Source organism: Lithobates pipiens, unplaced genomic scaffold, assembly GCF_037356315.1.
Source record: "Lithobates pipiens isolate NorthernLeopardFrog02 unplaced genomic scaffold, aLitPip1_a1.2 Scaffold_8, whole genome shotgun sequence".
NCBI classification, from domain to species: domain Eukaryota; kingdom Metazoa; phylum Chordata; class Amphibia; order Anura; family Ranidae; genus Lithobates; species Lithobates pipiens.
Window position 1 is genome coordinate 382,985,401 of NW_027507903.1, and position 18,992 is coordinate 383,004,392.

At 47.0% G+C, this 18,992-nt stretch overlaps 1 protein-coding gene across 6 annotated transcripts in view; it reads left to right on the forward strand.

The window, feature by feature from the left end:
• LOC143964154 (electrogenic sodium bicarbonate cotransporter 1-like) overlaps positions 1 to 18,992 on the forward strand; it is a 1,025,456-nt gene that overhangs the window by 809,311 nt on the left and 197,153 nt on the right. For all 6 annotated transcript variants that reach the window (XM_077473848.1, XM_077473849.1, XM_077473846.1 and 3 more), the window contains 2 exons: positions 11,423 to 11,536; positions 15,568 to 15,729. In XM_077473848.1, coding sequence (XP_077329974.1) covers positions 11,423 to 11,536; positions 15,568 to 15,729 — 276 coding nt within the window. The remainder of the gene's footprint in view (positions 1 to 11,422; positions 11,537 to 15,567; positions 15,730 to 18,992) is intronic.

Consider the following 18,992-nt stretch of genomic DNA (forward strand, 5'->3'; position numbering starts at 1 on the left):
AATTCCCCTGTTCAACTGGTATTATGTTTTGCTATCATGTGCATCATATAAAGTCCCACCTTCCTTGTCCCCCTCTCCGTGGATCTAGAATTTCCTTTTTTCCAGACTATTCTGTTGAGGTTCAAAAGCAAAGAGCTAAATTTAAAGATGTTAAAAGGCGACTTTGTGATGTTCAAGTTCAATATGCCATGCTTTATCCTGCCAAATTAAGGATTATAACTAGAGGAGAAACTTTTTTCTTTTATAATTATAAGGCGACAGCATCTTGGCTTGACAAAAATGAGCAATATATTTCATCGCTTGTCAGCAGCACTGATGTTGTGCAAGGAAATTGAACTTTTTAGGAAGAAAGTGAAAGGATAGTTTCTTAATCCCTTTGAGGGACAACAAAGATGTGAGTAAAAATATGATTAAAAATTAAAAGTGTGATAAAAGGTGATAGAATGTGACTAGGAAAATAACTTTTCTCTGTCCTATAAAAGAGAAGAGACAAAAAAAAAAAATTATTTTTTTTGCTTCTTCCTTGTCCCCTCCCTTGCCCGCTTCCCTTCCCTGTCCCCACCTTTATCCTTTCCCCTGTTTTTTTTTCTTCTTCTTTTTAAAGAAGCGCCTTTGCTTTTGCTTTTGTACTAGATCGTTCCTCCTTGTGTTCAGTGGAGAGAGGAAGGGGGTTCGAAATAAAAAGTGCTAATTTTAATGGCTAATATGCAAGATATTGTCCTAAAAAGGGTTTGGGGGGGGGGGGGGGGGGCGTGTCCAGATGTAACAGGAGCAGGACGTGTTTCAGTGGAGCTCCGCCATCCTGATCCCATCCGCATCCATCCTGGGCCCTATACTGCAGGACAAGTCTCCACACCATCCCTACCTGACGTCTGCAGCCATCCGCAGCAGCCCTGGTGGATATTACCCTGCTCGGCCGCCGATCAGTGAATTACAGGGCTGTGTCCGGCCTCCTCCACCGTGGTGCCGCCGCCATCTTGCGGCCTACCTCGCCTCCAGCCCCCCGGGCTCCGATACTGTGCTTTGCGGGTGAGGAGGCAGTGCACCACGGCGCACACACGGCGGTCGCCCCTGGGAAGGTGTGAGGCGGTGTGTGGGCTGGATGAGCTGAGAGGACCCCGCAAAGCTGCTCCGGAGTGCCCGAGGCCTGCCGCCATCCTCCTCCTATGACTACCTGGGGACTCCCCTGTTCGCCTCCCGAGACCATCGGAGGTCCCCTGCACCCAATCCAGCTAAAATTTGCGGGGCCTGACCGGCGGATAGTGCTTGGCGGGACTGTTTGGCACGTCAGACCTCACGGCCATCTTGGGGTCTACCCTGCACCCATCATCCACGGCCTGGGGCTCCGCTGTCTACAGGAGGCAGGACACCAGCTCCCTCTATGCCCGCTGGAAGTTCCAGGACAAAGGTTGGTCAGGGAGGGGGCCGGGGGGAGGAGAGGGGGATCCCTTATAGCCATCATCTGGTACCCTGCTTTCCTGGACTCACTCCTCATCTTCATCCTTGGGTCTTTCGTGTAGTACTGCAGCATCATAGTGTTGCCCCCCTAGAGACTGCCGCTGTGCCCCGGAGGTGACGTACTGCTCCCCCCCGTGTACCCAACAGCACAAGTACTTTTCTGCCCTCTGTGTCTCCCCCTGCTGTGTTTGTGCCCTGCTGAGCAAGTAGCTCACCCACTCCTATCCTCTGACCTGCAAGGAGAACCCGGGCGCTTGCTGCCCCTTCCAGTTGGTAACAGGCTCTTCACCGCAACATCCCCCAGGATCCTCCCTCACCGCGGGGTGAACCTCGGATGGGCCACCCTAAGACCCGCTGTTCTAAATCCGGCTCCAGGACTCCTCGTGCCCCCCTGCTGGCCACTGCCTCATCTTCGAGGCGTTCCGCGGCTTTGATGGCGTCCGACGCGTGGGAGGCCGTCGATTCCGGGGAGGTGGGGGCTCCCACGGGAGCGGAGATCTTGGCAGCCATAACATCCTGTAAAGAAACCCTAACAGCCAAGATTGACTTCTTGAGTGTAGATGTTGGTCTCATCCGCCAGGACATAGATAAGTTCCACTCGCGGGTCGCTGAAGTGGAGGATAGAATCTCCGTGGTGGAGGATACGGTCCGCTCAGACTCCAGAGAAGTGAAGGCCTTGCAGATTCAGGTGAAGGCGCTGCAAGAATGTGCAATTGATACTGAAAATCGCCTGCGGCGCAACAATATCCGCATACTTGAACTTCCTGAAAGGGCTGAGGGCCCTAGGCCCGCTGAGTTTGCTGAAGGACTCCTGTCCACCTTGTTCAACCTGGGGGAGTTGCCACCCACCTTCGTGGTGGACAGAGCCCACAGGATCCCACCACTCCCTCCGAGGCCGGGGGCACCTCCGCGCCCCTTCCTGCAGCGGCTGTTAAATCACCATGACAGGAACCGCATCCTGGCGGTGGCTCGTACCTGAATCAAGTATGAGAACACCAAACTTCTATTCTTTCCGGACTTCTCTCAGGAAGTGCAGCAACGACACAAGTCCTTTACCGATGTGAGACGCCGGCTCAGAGAAAGAGGAATTCATTTTGGTCTACTGTATCCCAGCAGGTTACGACTTACTGACGGTGATAACACCCGCTTTTTTGACACCCCGGAGGCTGCGGCGGCGTGGCTGGATGCCCGTTGATCATCTGTGGTCGGGGGCTTGGAATGGCTGAACGTGATTGCCGGGGGGTAGCAAAGTATCCCTCTTCTTCTTCAATGACTCGACCCGGGTAGAATCCTGGAAACATTTGTACTTTGTTCCCGGCCCTTCCTCCCCATTGAATCCAGCTTTGGCCTTACAGTTTATTTGTCCTGCATAGCGGGATCGACTGTGATTACTCCTGCCTAAGGAGCTCCACTGGAGGCCACTGAGTTACCCACTTTCTGTTTGAGACGCACCCCCTGTCTACTTCCCCACCCCGTTCTCCCTCCAAGACTTTTCTTTCCAAAATTGGGGCGGACTCTACTGGGAAGGACTATACCCACCTGTGGCCCACCATCCGGGGGCCTCAGTGATCTGAAGTTCTAAAGTTATGGGAAGAAATCCCACATCGATTTGTATGGGTAGATGGCCTAGTGTTTTGGTCATCGACCTCGGTTCTTGTGATGTTGGGGTAGGGTTTTATATGTTCTGTGGGGAGGGGGTTTTTGTCTTAAAGCTAAGTTTCAATTATGTGCTGTTCGACTACTAAAGAATGTGTGTACTAAATTTGGGTTTGCCTACACCTACTGGTTGCCTGGGATCATCCTGTTTTCGTTTCCCCCTGACGTCACGTGATGGCCTCCTCTGATACTGAGTTGCTAACTATTCTATCATGGAACGTCAGGGGACTCAACTCCAAATACAAGCGCTCGCTGTTATTTCAATATCTAAAATTACATAATCCCCACATAGTCCTGCTGCAGGAAACACATTTAACTGGTAGTAAGGTTCTGGCTCTGAAAAAACCCTGGGTGCAAAGGGCGCTGCATGCGACCTACTCCTCGTACTCTCGAGGGGTGTCGATACTGATCAGTAAGCGAGTGCCATGTCTGATCCATGAGGTTCACTTGGATCCCCAGGGGAAATTTGCTATGGTGGTGTTGAGCATCTATAATAAGAAATATGTTATTGTAAACGTGTACCTGCCTCCTCCGAGCCAGGTGCAGGTTTTGTACACTTTATATGAGAGGTTGGCTCTGCATTGCCCGGCGCTGTTTATGGGTGATTTTAACGCCACATTGTCCCGTGACCTAGATAGACCCTCCCCATAAGCGACTTTCAATCATGATCTTGGTTCGTGGGCCCTAGCAACAGACTTTCAGGAGGTGTGGAGATGGCTTCACCCCCAGGATAGAGCATACTCCTGTTTTTCCTCCACGTTCAAAACGTCCTCCCACATTGATCTGGCATTTGCAAATGACCTCCTCCTGGCTAATGTCCAGGAGGCCAGCTACCTTCCCTCCGGTCTATCGGATCACCACCCCCTTAAATTGATTATCAGGACCACCAAAACAAGGAGTAAAGTCCTTTGGAGGCTACAGCCCCATTGGATCAATAACGTAACGGTTCACGACAGAGTTGCCCCCTCTTTGCAGGACTACTGGGTGCGCAATGTGGGGTCAGCCTCCCTGGAGATGACGTGGGATGCTTCCAAAGCCTACAGTAGGAGACAGTATATTTCTGCTGTGGCGGCAGTCAGAGCAGAACTTGGGGACAGGGTATCTGATTTGCAGCACAGGGTTGAGGAGGCTCTAGATCAGTACTCCGCCTCGACGACGGTCCCTAACTTTGATCACCTTTTGTCGCTCAGGAGAGAACTGCATCTCCATGTCTCAAACACCACCAGGCTGGGGCTACAAGACAGCAGACAGAAATAATTTGAATATGGAGATAAGAATAGCAAACTACTAGCTATGCTGGCGCAGCAGGACAGGTCTGTAACGGTTATTCCTGAAATACTCACGGAGGACGGGGCACTGGTTACCTCTCCGGAGGATATTTTAACTGCGTTCACCGGGTTTTATACCTCTCTGTATGTCTCCTCGCTCCCTGACTGCTTTGACCCTGCACCAATGACCTCATTGTTAGATACGCTGGCATTGGGGTGGCTCTCTGATGCGGAGCGACAGCTCCTTGTTTCAGAGATCACGCCAGAGGAGGTCACGATGGCCATCAGGTCCTTCCCGGCAGGATGGGCTACCCATAGAGTATTATAGAGCCCACGTAGAACTACTTGCCCCCAGGCTGGCTCACATGTATCGCTCCTGTCTTCAACAGGGCTCCCTGCCCCCCTCCTATGAGAGAGGCCCATATTGTTCTCATTCCAAAGCCTAATAAGGACCCCAAACAGTGCGCCTCTTACAGGCCGATAGCTCTACTCAACTGCGATTTAAAAATATTGACTAAAATACTGGCCATTAGACTTAATAAAGTAATCAAATCTCTGATTGATTCTGATCAAACTGGCTTTATGCCAGGTAGGTCCACGGATATCAATATTCGCAGACTGTTTTCCAACATTCATGCCCCCCACGATAATCAAGTTTCCCACTGCGGTTTATTGACTGGATACGCACATTGTACACTGGTCCCCTGGCATGCATTAAACTGAATGGCTCCTTGTCTCCTTCGTTCCCCCTTCAGAGGGGCACCAGGCAGGGCTGCCCTCTTTCCCCGGCCTTGTTTGCCCTAGCCATGGAACCTATTGCTGAGGCTCTCAGGAGTTCGGCTGAGGTCCGTGGTCTTCGGGTGGGCTGGCTGGAGGAGAGAGTGGCTCTGTATGCAGATGATCTTCAGCTCTTTTTGAATGACCCTGGTGACTCTTTGCAGGGCGCGCTCGGAATCATGGATGCCTTCTTTGTCTTCACCGGGTTGAAGGTGAATTGGCATAAGTCTCAACTCTTCCCGGTGGACGAAGGGGCCAAGACCTCTCCATCCTCTACCACGCTTCAGTGGGTGGATAGGTTTACCTACTTGGGTATTATTATCTCAAGAGAGAGCAGGGACTTTGTCCGGCTTAATCTTGAACCTGTTTTGGTAGGGATCAAGTCCAAATTGAAGGCGTGGGGCAATCTTCCCCTCTCCCTTATAGGCCGCATTAATCTTCTAAAAATGAAGATCCTTCCCAAGCTTACGTACATTTTTAGGAACTCCCCACAATGGCTGACTAAAACCTTCTTTAACTCTCTGAAACAGCTTTTCCTCTCCTTCATTTGGGGACCCAAGTCCCCTAGATTCAGATATACTACTCTCACCAGGCCTGTGGGTAATGGGGGGTTGGCTCTTCCTGATTGCCACAAATATTTTTTAGCTACTCAGCTTGTAACCGCCCACTGGTGGTTGCGGCCGGACCTGACCAATGCTGCAACGGTCCTGGAGGCAGCTATAGTGGGGTCTCTGGGGTCCTTGAGGGGTTGATATTCAGGGGGCTAAAAACTCCTCACTGCCTCACCCCTTCTATGTGCACCACTATCAGGGCGTGGAGGGCGGGGGAGGCGCTGAGGGCACCCCTGCCGAACTCCTGGTCTCCCCACACCCCCCCCTGTGGCTGAATCCTAGCCTCCCGCAGTTTAGTACCATCCCGGACCCGCAGGCCTGGGCCAAATGTAAAATCCTGACTCTCGAACATGTTATCACTAACGGGGAACTTACTTCCTTTCATGTACTACGCACTAAATTCAATATGCCAGCGTGGGCCCATTTTCATTATCTTCAAATAGCACATGCGTATCGATTTCAATTTTTAGGTCAACCGGTCGTGCTAGAATACCCTGAGCTTGAATCCATCCTTCGGGTAAAAGACCTGGAGAAACCCATGTCTCAGATTTATGGGTCCCTGCTGGTCGCTGCCGTCCCCGAGTTGTCCTCCCTCCGCAGGAAATGGGTGGAGGACATACCGGAGTTAGATGATGATGACTGGAGGGAGGTTTGGGATTTTCCATTCTCCCTTTTGGTGTCAGCCAGGGACAAATTAGTCCAATACAAAATTGTTCATAGGGCCCACTACATGCCCCACAGATTGCATCAGATGTCGCCGATGCATTCCTTGGTGTGCTGGCAATGCTCCTATCGGCCAGGAGACTTCATTCACATCTTCTGGACTTGTCCAGCAATTGAGTGTTACTGGAAGGAGGTTCTCCTGGTGATAGTCAGGACTACTAAGATCAGTATCCCTTGTGATCCTAAATATTGTCTGCTGGGGCTAGTGGAGCAAATTTCGATCCTCAGAGCTAGGAAAACACTCATATCCTTGTTATTGTACTATGCACAAAAGGCCATCACCATGACCTGGAAGCAATCGTCTCCCCCCTCCATCAAATTCTGGAAAAACCTGGTGAACGCTAGTTTGCCCCTCTATAAGGCCACCTACTCGAGCAGGGGTTGTCCACAAAAATTTGAGAAGGTGTGGACCTGCTGGTTGGATGATACCACTACGGCAACTGATGTAGTGAATAATCCATAGTTCTCTATTAAGGTCATAGTGGGACGATAGGTTGACCCAAATGCTCCTATGATATTTTATCCTGTACATATAACACTTAGCACAAATACTCCTGCAATACCCTCTCCCCACATTGGGGTATAGCTAGTTAAGGTTGTATTGTTTTAACCTGCCCTGATGCGGCCTGTTGCCGCATCAGGAACAGATTGTATGTTAAGAGAATGTGTTCTTATGTGGCCTGTTGCCACAGTTGAAGGTTTACCCCTGCATGGGAAATGTTTTGCCCCTGCGTGGGCAATTTGTATACCACTGAAAACTCAATTAAATGATTGTTTAACAAAAAAAAAGGGTTTGAGGACCTGACTCCTGCCCCAGGGGACATGGGTCAGTGCCTAAAATGTTTTTAAAAACTGACGTTTTTTCGGGAGCACTGATTTTAATGACGATTAAAGTGAAAAAAAAAAGTGAAATATTCATTTAAATATCGTGCCTTGGGGGTGTCTATAGTATGACTGTGAAGTGCCACGTGTTTCCCGTGTTTAGAACAGTCCCTGCACAAAATGACATTTAATGGAAAAAAAGTCATTTAAAACTGCTTGCGTTTTTAATGTAATATCTGGTTCCGGCAATATGGATGAAAATCATTGAGAAAAATGGCATAGGTAGCCCCCCTGCCCATTACCAGCCCCTTTGGGTCTTGTACGGATATTAAGGGGAACCCCGTACCCATATTAAAAAAAGGAAAGGTGTGGGGCCCCCAGGCCCTATATACACAGAACAGGAGTATACAGGCGGTGCAAACAAGACAGGGACTGTGTAGGTTTGTTGTGTTAAGTAGAATCTGTTTGTAATTTTGGACTGGTACATTTTTAAAGTGTAGCTCCAGTCAAAAAATCTATTTTTAAGCTTTATGGAAAACATAGGGAAGGGTTATCACCCCTGTATAATTTTGTTTTGCCGTCCGTCTTTTTTTATCTCCCTTCCTGTTGTCTCCTTCCGTTTGCAAGTAGGAGACGTTTGTAAGTTGGATGTTTGAAAGTAGGGGCCTGCCCTATATTCTCTGTAGAAATGGCGGAAGAAGGTGTTGGTGTTGCCACAACACTGTAAGCCCTCAAAGTGACTCTTGGTGGGCGCTGGAGCACCCTGCTGTGAACGATTATATCAAGAATTGTAATTACATGCCATTGTTGAACAGTGGTAGAAAAATTGGGCCTTTGGTGGTTGTGGTGGTGGTGCTGGTGCCACAACACTATAAGTCCTCACAGTTACTCTCGGTGGGCACAGGAACGGTGGCGCTGTTGTGAAATATTATATCAAGAATTGTAATACATGCCCCTGTTAAACAGGGGCTGAAAAATTGGGCCTTAGGCACTGCTTGCTGGTGCCACAACACTGCAACCTCTCCCAGATACTCTAGTTGGAGTGCAGGAATGAGCCCTGCTGTAAAGCATTGCATCAAAAATTGTATTACATGCCCCTGTTAAACAGGGGCTGAAAAATTGGGCCTATACACTGCCACCTCTACCATATACTCTAGTTGGAGTTCAGGAATGAACCCTGCTGCCAAGCACTGCATCAAAATTTGTAATTACACGCCCCTGTTAAACAAGGGCTGAAAAATTGGGCTGGTGGCATCACCCAGAACCAAAAATGTTCTTCCAAGATATCAGTGGAGGAGGAAGAGGATAGACAGTCAACATAACAGGACAGTCACTCAGCATCAGCATAGGCAGTCTTGAAGGGATGTGATATTGCAAAACAAATTATTCGGTTACATCAGCTTCAGATGCTTGGTAGCTGGTGGTGATCCAAGACTGATTCATCTTTATGAAGGTCAGTCGATCAACCGAGTCGGTGGACAGGCGCACCCTGTGATTGGTTACAAAGCCACCAGCAGCACTGAATGTGCGTTCCGAAAGAACATTGGATGCAGGACAGGCCAGTAGATCAATTGCATATTGTGCAAGCTCTGGCCAGTGATTCATCCTCAAGACCCAGTAAGCCAGAGGATTTTCGGTGGGAAAGGTGTCCAAGTCTGACCTTGCCCCTAGGTATTCCTTCACCATGTAAATCAGACGCTGGTGATGGTTGCTGGAACCGATCATATCTTGGGGCTGCGGACTAAAAAATTGTCTGAACGCATCGGTCAGACGGCCACCTTCTCCACCGCTCCTTCTGACCGAAGCCTCAGCAACACGTCCAGGACCAGGAGTTTGTAACCTCCCAGTCTCTGGGAACACGTTGCACAGACCTTTCTGCAAGGCCTCCCGGAGATATCTCATCCTCTCCTCCCTCTGTGATGGCAAGATAAGGTCGGCAACCTTACCCTTGTACCGTGGATCAAGGAGAGTGGCCAGCCAGTAATGGTCCCTCTCCTTGATCCGAAGAATACGAGCATCCTTCCACAGGCTTTGCAGGATCAGGGAGGCCATGCAGCGTAAGTTAGCTGAGGCATTCCATCTGGAGTACTCTGGGTCACTAAGGACAACACGATCTGCAGCCACCTCCTCCCAGCCACGTAGAAGTCCACGGGTTTCTTGGGATTGTAAATCATCACTACAAGACTGCTGATGCTGAGTGCCAGGCTCCAACCTCCATGCTGACACAATCATCATCCTCCTCCTCCTCCTCCTCCTCCTCGTCCCATTCCTGTGTGATGGGTGGGACAGCAGGAACACTGTCTGGATAAAGGGGGCCTTGAGAGGCAAGGAAGTCCTCCTCTTCCTGTCTCTGTTCTGCCTCAAGTGCCCTGTCCATTATTCCAAGCAGCATATGCACCAACAAGTGGACAAGATGCATGCACTGATGCATGCACTGTCACTGCTCACCATCCTCGTGGCCTCCTCAAATGGTGACAGGACAGTGCATGCATCCCTGATCATGCCCCACTGGCGTAATGAGTAAAAAACCGAGCTCCCTGACCCAGTCCTGGTACCATAGTTGCACAGGTACTCATTGATGGCCCTCTGCTGCATGTGCAGCCGCTGCAGCATGGCCAATGTTGAGTTCCACCTGGTGGGGATGTCGCATATAAAGCAGTTCTTGTGCAGGTTCAACTTCTTTTGGAGCTCAGCCAGCCGAGCACTGGCATTAAATGATCGGCGGAAATGCACACAGACTTTCCTGGCCTGCTTCAGGACATCCTGTAAGTCACACAACACCAACTAACTCCTGCAGATGGCCCAATTAAATAACAGCAATATAGGTAGCTACAGGTGTATACTGCGCTGGAGGCACACAACACCAACTAACTCTTGCAGATGGCTCAATTAGAGAACAGCAATATAGGTAGATACAAGTGTATACTGTGCTGGAAGCACACAACACCCACTAACTCCTGCAGATGGCCCAATTAGAGAACAGCAATATAGGTAGCTACAGGTGTATACTGCACTGGAAGCACACAACACCCACCAACTCCTGCAGATGGCTTAATTAGAGAACAGCAATATAGGTAGCTACAGGTGTATACTGCGCTGGAGGCACACAACACCAACTAACTCCTGCAGATGGCTCAATTAGAGAACAGCAATATAGGTAGATACAGGTGTATACTGCGCTGGAAGCACACAGCACCCACTAACAACTGCAGATGGCTCAATTAGAGAACAGCAATATAGGTAGATATAGGTGTATACTGCGCTGGAGGCACACAACACCAACTAACTCCTGCAAATTGCTCTATTAAAGAACAGCAATATAGGTAGATACAGGTGTATACTGCACTGGAAGCACACAACACCCACTAACTCCTGCAGATGGCTCAATTAGAGAACAGCAATAAAGGGTAGATACAGGTGTATACTGTGCTGAAGGCACACAACACCCACTAACTGCAGACGCCGGAACACTACACAAGGCCGCCGCGCTATAATTGGCCACAGGCATCCTGCCTGTGGCCAATCATGGCTCTCCTCGCTGCCGGCGCTATGATTGGCCAAGCATGCGGGGTCACAGTGCATGCTTGGCCAATCATGAGCCAGCAATGCACTGCGATGGCGCAGTGCATTGTGGGCCGTGAACGCCACACAAATTTGGCACGAATGGCCCACAGAGTTCTGGCTTCGCCGAACGGGCAAACAGCTGGTGTTCGAGTCGAACGTGCGTTTGACTCGAACACCAAGCTCATCCCTATATATGATAGTGGTAAGGAAGAAAGAAAAGACAAAAATTTCTAAATTATGTCTTTTACGGACCAATCGAATATATGGAAAGGAGGAAAGTGTGTACTAGCGGTACAATGAAACAAAGCTATAAAATATGTATTGATGCTGTAACTTGGTCTGTAATATTGAAATATGTTTAATAAAGGAATATGAAAAAAAAAACAGAAGCAGGGCAGTATGTCAGTTTGCCTGAATGGGCCACTTGTCCGCAGTACATTGCAGGCGGGTGGTCTGAAAGTGGTTAATAGCACTGTATAATTGCTTACATTTTGTCTTTCTTCACCAGCATTTGATTGTTTAACTGTTATCTCTTTTTCACAGATACGCAAGCTGACTGGTGATTTTTCAGTGATACTAACAATCGTAGTTTTTTGTGCTTTTGATATTATTTGTGGCATTGAAACTCCTAAACTAATAGTTCCAAGTGAATTTAAGGTAAGACTGCAACATTTTATACAGAATTGTTTGTTTTGAGCTTAAACCCACACCAAGGATAACAAAAATTAAGTTGCTGGTTTTAAAGGGTTAATTCACCTTTACAAAAAAAAATGCCTGTACAATTATGGCGGGTCTGTTGATGAAAACAAGCTGTGTAGATTCGACTAAAGCTGAATAATGCCCTTGCAATAGGTGTAGGCAGGGCAGGACTTAGGGTGGTGGGGACCCCTGGGCTTGAGTCACTTTTGGGCCCTACCTTCTATACATTACCCTATTTATCTGCATATAACACGCGCCCCAAGTTTAGGAGGGAATTTTAAGGAAAAACTTACATTTAAATGCAAATAAATGCACCCTTATCAGTGTCCATCTGCAGCCTTGTCCATCCATCTGCAGCCTTGTCAGTGTAGCCTTGTCATCTGCAGCCTTGTCCAGTGTCATTTGCAGCCTTGTCATTGCAGTCTTGAAGTTAAAAAATGGTGCCACTAAGATACAGAGTCCTGTGTATCTCGGCGGCTCTTGGGTCCTCTCGGCGGCTCTCCGGTCCTCTCGCAGTCCTGAGCGGAGCCGAGAGTAGCCGAGTATACTCGGCTTGGCTCACAATCATGCCCAGTCCCTGTGTTATGTCCATCATAGGGCGGGACTGGGCGTGACTGTGAGTGGAGCCAAGCTGAGTACACTCAGCTATGTATCTCGGCGGGGCCCGTGGGGCCCCCTATTGGGCAGGGCCCCCTATTGGGAGGGGCCCATGGGCTTGAACACAGTCAAGCCCAATGGTAAGTCGGGCCCTGGGTGTAGGCCATTTACATACTTACTGAAGCTATGTCAAATTTAGACATGTGCATTTCGTTTCGTTCCGAATCAAAATTCGGACGAATTTTCATTATTCGGACATTCGGATACATCCGAATTACCGAATTACAATGCTAACGAATTCAAACAAAATTCGAATCAAATTTGAAAAATTACATTTTGCGACCCGACTTTGAGGCCATGTATCTCGGGGCCACTTATAGCTAGGAACCCCAAATTTGGTATGCAAACACAGTAGAACTAGCTCCAAATTTGGGGTTTCTAGCACCAAGTGACCCAGAGTTACGGGGCCCCAAAGTCGGGTCGCAAAATGTCATTCTCTATATATATATATCATGTTGAAATCATTTTGAATTCGGTAGAAATATTTTTGAATTTGGTTGAAATATTTTTGAATTTGGTTGAAATATTTTCGAATGCGACCGATTTTTCGAATTCCATAGAAAACTAAACGAAATACAAAAACGAATTTAACGAATATTACTAAACTAAATTAATTAATTAACGAATTAAAACGAAACTAAACAAATTTTTTCCTTTTGCACATGTCTAGTCAAATTCATCAACCGGCAGCCATGTTGCTACACCCCACACTCGGCCGTACTAAGCCTGCAGTGAGAAGGCAGCAGCGGACACCTTTTTACACCCAGCTTGCATTCCATGCTTATTTTTAACACTAAACTGAGCTTTTATAATTAAATACTGTATTTTAAAATCCATCGCACTCTTTTTATGTTGAATTTTAAAAGCAGAGGTGTTCTGTCAGATCTGCCGGATTTGCGCTGCTTTTAAAATTCAACATCAAAACAGTGTCACGGACTTCTAAATACTCTTTTGCCCTATATAAGCTGAGTTTTCTGTTAAAAATAAGTGTGGAATGCAAGACTTGGGTGTGTGTAAAAAGATGTCCACTGCCGTCTTCTGACTGCAGGCTCAGTATGGCCAAGTGCGGGGTATAGCAAGATGGCCGTCGGTTGACGAATTTGACATTCCATGTCCTGACGTCATTGATGATGCACTGCGCATGCACAGATGATGCAGTGCATGTGGCTTTCTGCAACAGCTGATTCCATGTCATAGTTATGTAGCTCGATATTCTGCTGGGTTCAACATTTTGCCAGAACACTGGTTATCAGCAGTCCTTTCCTCACCTATTCTGTCTGCGTGGTTAAAGGAGAGCTGTTAACCAGCAAGCCTGTCAGCTTATTGTTTACACTGATGATCAGTGCAGTCCCATCTGTGCCAATCAGTGCAACCTATGAGTGCATGTCAGTTCCCACCAGTGCCTTCTATTAGTGCCCATAAATGAGTGTAGCCTCATCAGCGCCTCCTCATAAGTACCCTCTCATTAGTGCCCATCAGTGCAGACTCAGCAGCACACATCAGTGAAGAAGAAAAACTATGTATTTGCTAAACAGAAAGCAGGCAGCATTTAATTTTGGAGGAAAAGAGATTACACCTTCATATACAGAAAGGCTTCTTCACATTTTGAAAGGGCTCAAAGTGCCCAGCATCACACCGAAATCATGCATGGACCAGTTTTGGAACCACGCTGCAACCTGATCGCTTGGTACTTTTGTACCATGCGATCTTGTGTGGGCAAATGCACTACATTTGCCTCCTCTGTTTTGGGTGTAAGATTGCACTGACACCCGCTGCAGATCACAAGGGCTGTGCAATTTGAATGTGGTGTGGGACACTTGTGCAGAAACCGAGGCTTATGGTAGATCCATCAAAACACATTTTTGCTTATATTGGCCCAGTGCTATCACACACACACAAACACACACACAAACACACAAACACACACACACCAGTTTCATATATGGTCAGGATCTGCCCAGAAGCCTGCACTGACAGCTGGCTCAGCCTCTCAGCAACCTGCTGAGAGCCAGAGCCAGGCACTCCTGCCCCCTCCACACCCCAGCACTCCAGTGAGTGCAGTGGTGGTAGGGGCAGAGCAGAGAACCAGACACTGACAGTTACCCAGCTCTCTGTTTACAGAATGCTTTGATCTCTCAGTTCTCAGTGCAGAGCCCCATCCTGCATTTACCTAGGTGAGTATAAACTTTTTGTGAAAGTCCATAGTTGTCTTTTTAAAAATCCCTATATATTTTTCCCAAGTTGCCTTTAAAGCCCACACTTTTTGAATACAACTCAAAGTGCACAAATCTGATAAATACCAATTTAAAGTAAAACAAAAAATATATACCAGAAATGTGCAGAAATGTGCAGAGCTTTGTAATAAAAATAACTCAGGAAAAAAGCAAATAAAAAGCAAAGTTACTAGTGCCTCACACCCGCCTAAATTTTTAGGAGGGTGTGAGGCACTAGCAACTTGACTTTTTACTTGCTTTTTTTCCTGTGCACATAATGGTACAATATGTGATCTTTCAACTCTATTTAACTAATATTTTTCAGTGGAAAACAAAATTAGTGCAATAAAATGACCTAAGAGAAAGTCCTGTGGATAATACACATCAGATGATTCAGACGCACTCCATGTGCTATTGTGAGCTATATGAGACTGCTTATATCATGTTACAAACTAAGAATGCCTCTCTTTGTCTTTTACTAATAAAATTTATGGATTATACTATCAAGATTTCTCCCTTTTTGTTTGAGTTTTGTCAAGATCAAAAATAACGTCTGATTTTCACATGTCATGTTTTAGGATAAAAGTTTTGCTTTTGTGTTTTGTTTTGTTTTTTGCTTTTTTTTTAATAGAGTGGTGGACAACAGTTTGTTTATTGCTCACTTTACTTGAAGAAAGGTGTTGAACTTCATTGTTTTTTGGTTTGTGCATACGACTATTGTAGCAATTATACTTTAGGGTGTGAGGCACTAGTAACTTCAGTGTTGATTTTCTTTTTTCCTTGATTTGATTAATTTGCATAATGTGAGTTATTTTTATTACAAAGCTCTGCACATTTCTGGTATATTGGGCATTGCAGTGTATTGAAAAAAAGCTACATTTTCATAATATTTGCGCAAGGTGGATCGTTGGCAATCCATTCAAAATAAATGGATTGGTTAAACACAATACCCATTAATGGGCAAAATATCATGTTATCATGTATGTATGAGGGATATTTTGGGGGACATTTCACTGAAATGTGGAAGAAAAATATTTGGTAATCAATCATACAAGGGAGCAGAGATCAATGTGCTTTTATAAAGCTGTAGTTTTAATATCTATTATTTTTTCTTAAAAGCCAACAAACCCAAACAGAAGTTGGTTTGTGTTCCCATTTGGGAGAAATCCGTGGTGGGTGTGCTTGCTTTCTGGTGTTCCAGCAATTTTAATCACAATCCTTTTATTTATGGACCAACAAATTACTGCAGTCATTCTAAATCGCAAAGAGAACAAGCTGAAGGTAAGTTTCATGTGTAGTTTTATGTGAACAATAAATTGAGCTTTATTTATTTACCACGATGAATTTGTTGTTATAACACCACTACATACACCGAGCAAAATTATGAATGCAACACTTTTGTGTTTGCCCCTATATATCACGAGCTGAACTTTTCTACGACTTTTTCAATTTCTCTCAAATATTATTCATAAATCTGTCTAAATCTGTGTTAGTGAGCACTTCTCCTTTGCCGAGACAATCTATTCACCTCACATGTGTGGCAAATCAAGATGCTGATTGGACAGCATAGATTATTGCCTTAGGCTTGCCACAATAAAAGGCCACTCTAAAATGTGAAGTTTTAACGTATGGGGGGGGGGGGGGGGGTGGTCCAAAAAACAGTCGGTAACTGGTGTGACCACCATTTACCTCACACAGTGCAGCACATCCCCTTCGCATAGAGTTGATCAGGGTATTGATTGTGGCCTGTGGAATGTTGATCCATTCCTCTTCAATGGCTCTGCGAAGTTGCTGGATATTGGCAGGAACTGGAACACGCTGTTGTATACGCTGATCCAGACCATCTTAAACATGCTCAATGGGTGACATGTCCAGTAAGTATGCTGGCCATGCAAGAACTGGGATGTTGTCAGCTTTCAGGAATTGTGTACAGATCCTTGGAACATGGAGCCATGAATTATCACGCTGCAACATGAGGTGATGGTCGTGGATGAATGGCACAACAATGGGCCTCAGGATCTCATCACGGTATCTCTGTGCATTCAAAATACCATCATCGACTGAGAGCAGTCCCAGAGGCCTTCAAAAAGCAGAAGTCTCAGCATTAGCCCTTGCGGGTCAAGTATGTAGGGGATGGGCTACGGTGAACAAGTTGTGTCAGTCTCGCAGGGTAGACGGACCAGGGGATGAACCAGATGAGGGGCGCTGGTGGGCCCTTTTACAGCTTCTACACTTGGCCGACTGCCAAGGTTGAGGAAGCTGGATGGCGGGGAAATCCATTAGTCCTCTCCAGTCTGAAAAGTCAACTGGATCCAACTCGAGGGTAGACCAGAAATGTGGAAAAACCCCAGCGGTAGGTCAGGCCTGCCTCTTGGACTGCAGCCAGAAGGGGTGAAGTGCCCTGCGTTGCATGAGGGTGTGTTGGGATAGATCTTTGTAAAAGAAAAGTCATGCCCCATCAAGTCAAAATATGGTTTCCCACACATTTTCTGCATAATATAGTCCTTAAGCATGTATTTGTGTAGCTTACAGATGACGTCCCTGGGATTGTCCACATCTTGAGAGGGAGGCCTGAGTGACCGATGAACCGGTCTATCTCAATAGGTGCTGTGGTAGGCAGCTCTAGTATTTCCCGTAATATGCCTACCAGAGTAGGCACAATATCTCTGGGACCAGTGGCCTCAGGTAGGCCACGGATACAGACATTCGCCCGCTGACTTCAGTTCTTAACATTATCTGACACAGCAGGGCTTACATTTTCTGATTCTGTACAGTGCATTTAGTTTGAAATGTGGAAATGGCAGGCGATACATCATCCATCCTTTGTTCCAAAGTCTCCAATCTTTTCCCCAGCTGTGAGGTGTCAGTTTTAAGCTGCACTATGTCTTCCTTAAAAGCCTTCTCCACCCTCATTGTAAAGCGCTCGAGGTCTTCCCGGGTCACCATCCTCTAAGGCAGGGGTCTCAAACTTGCGGCCCTACAGCTGTTGCGAAACTACAAGTCCCATGAGGCATTGCAAGGCTGACAGTAACAAGCATTACTCCAACAGGCAGAGGCCTTATGGGACTTGTAGTTTTACAACAGCTGGAGCGCCACCAGTTTGAGACCCCTGCTCTAAGGGGTCGGTCATATCTGATCCCCCTGCAGGTGAGGCTATGGAGGCAGGGGACGCTGGGGGGGCAGAGTCACTTACTGACTGTGGAGAGGGGATCAGGGACTCACTTTGAGGCCTGTGATGCTGGCGCCATCTTGGACGCCTCCTGTCCAGTTCTGTGGGTCCCAGGGAAAAGCTGTTCCAGCTGTTCCTGACGAGAGCAGTCAGCTCTCGATGCTTGGGATGATGTCCCCCGCCACTGGGCCATGCTGGGAGCAAGCTGGGATCGATAGTTCCCCCAGGTGCCAGTTATTACGATGCGGTATACACTGAGCTTAGGCTCTGCACATCCTCACTCCTTCATAGCGGGACACGCCCCCCAACTTATCCTTAACTGGTTCCTGACCGGCACACGCCAATGTACGTGGGCAGAATGGCACGGCTGGACAAATGGGCGTACCTGTACGTCCCTTTAAATTTGCTGCCATGCCATTGTGTGCGCGCGCCGCCTGAGACGCGCGCGCACTGGCCGGGACCTACGTGAGTCGGGTTGCGGGTCCCGCAGACTGGTTCGCCACAGGGATACCCGCGATAGTCTCACAGGGAGGAAGAGTGGGGAGATGCTAATGTGCTAACAAGCGTCTCCCCGTTCTGCCTAGTGACAGTGTCACTGATCTCTGCTCCCTGTGATTGGGAGCAGAGATCAGTGATGTGTCACATGTAGCCACACCCCCACAGTTATAAACACGCCCCAGGACACACTTAACCCTTACCTTGCCCCCTAGTGGTTAACCCCTTCACTGCCAGTGTCATTTACACAGGAATCAGTGCATTTGTATAGCACTGATTGCTGTATAAATGACAATGGTCCCAAAAATGTGTCAAAAATGTCTCATGTGTCCACCAAAAAACGCTATAACTTTTGCGCAAACCAATCAATACACGCTTTTTTTTTTTTTTTTTTTTTGCCAAAAATATGTAGAAGAATACGTATCGGCCTAAACTGAGGAAAAAAAAATTTTTTTTATATATTTTTGGGGGATATTTATTATAGCAAAATGTAAAAAATAATGTGTGTTTTTTTCAAAAATTTTGCAAAAAACACAGGGCTGATCCAAAAGAAAGCTCTAAAAAGGACGTCAATTTTGTTTGGGAGCAACGTCGCACGACTGCACAATTGTTAGTTAAATTAAAGCGGTGCCGAATCGCAAAAAGTGCTCTGGTCAGGAAGGGGATAAAATCTTTCGGGGCTGAAGCGGTTAAACCCACAAACACTTATTCCTTTATACTGTTTTTTGACCTTTACAACTGCAACAATTTAGAACTTGGATGAAAGGTTTAGCATTGGGAAACACTTTTTGAAAGATAAATAGTGCACTTTATATACAACTATATAGATCAGACCAAAATGAGGTACAGAGAGACTTTGGGAGGAAAAGGAGGAAAGAGA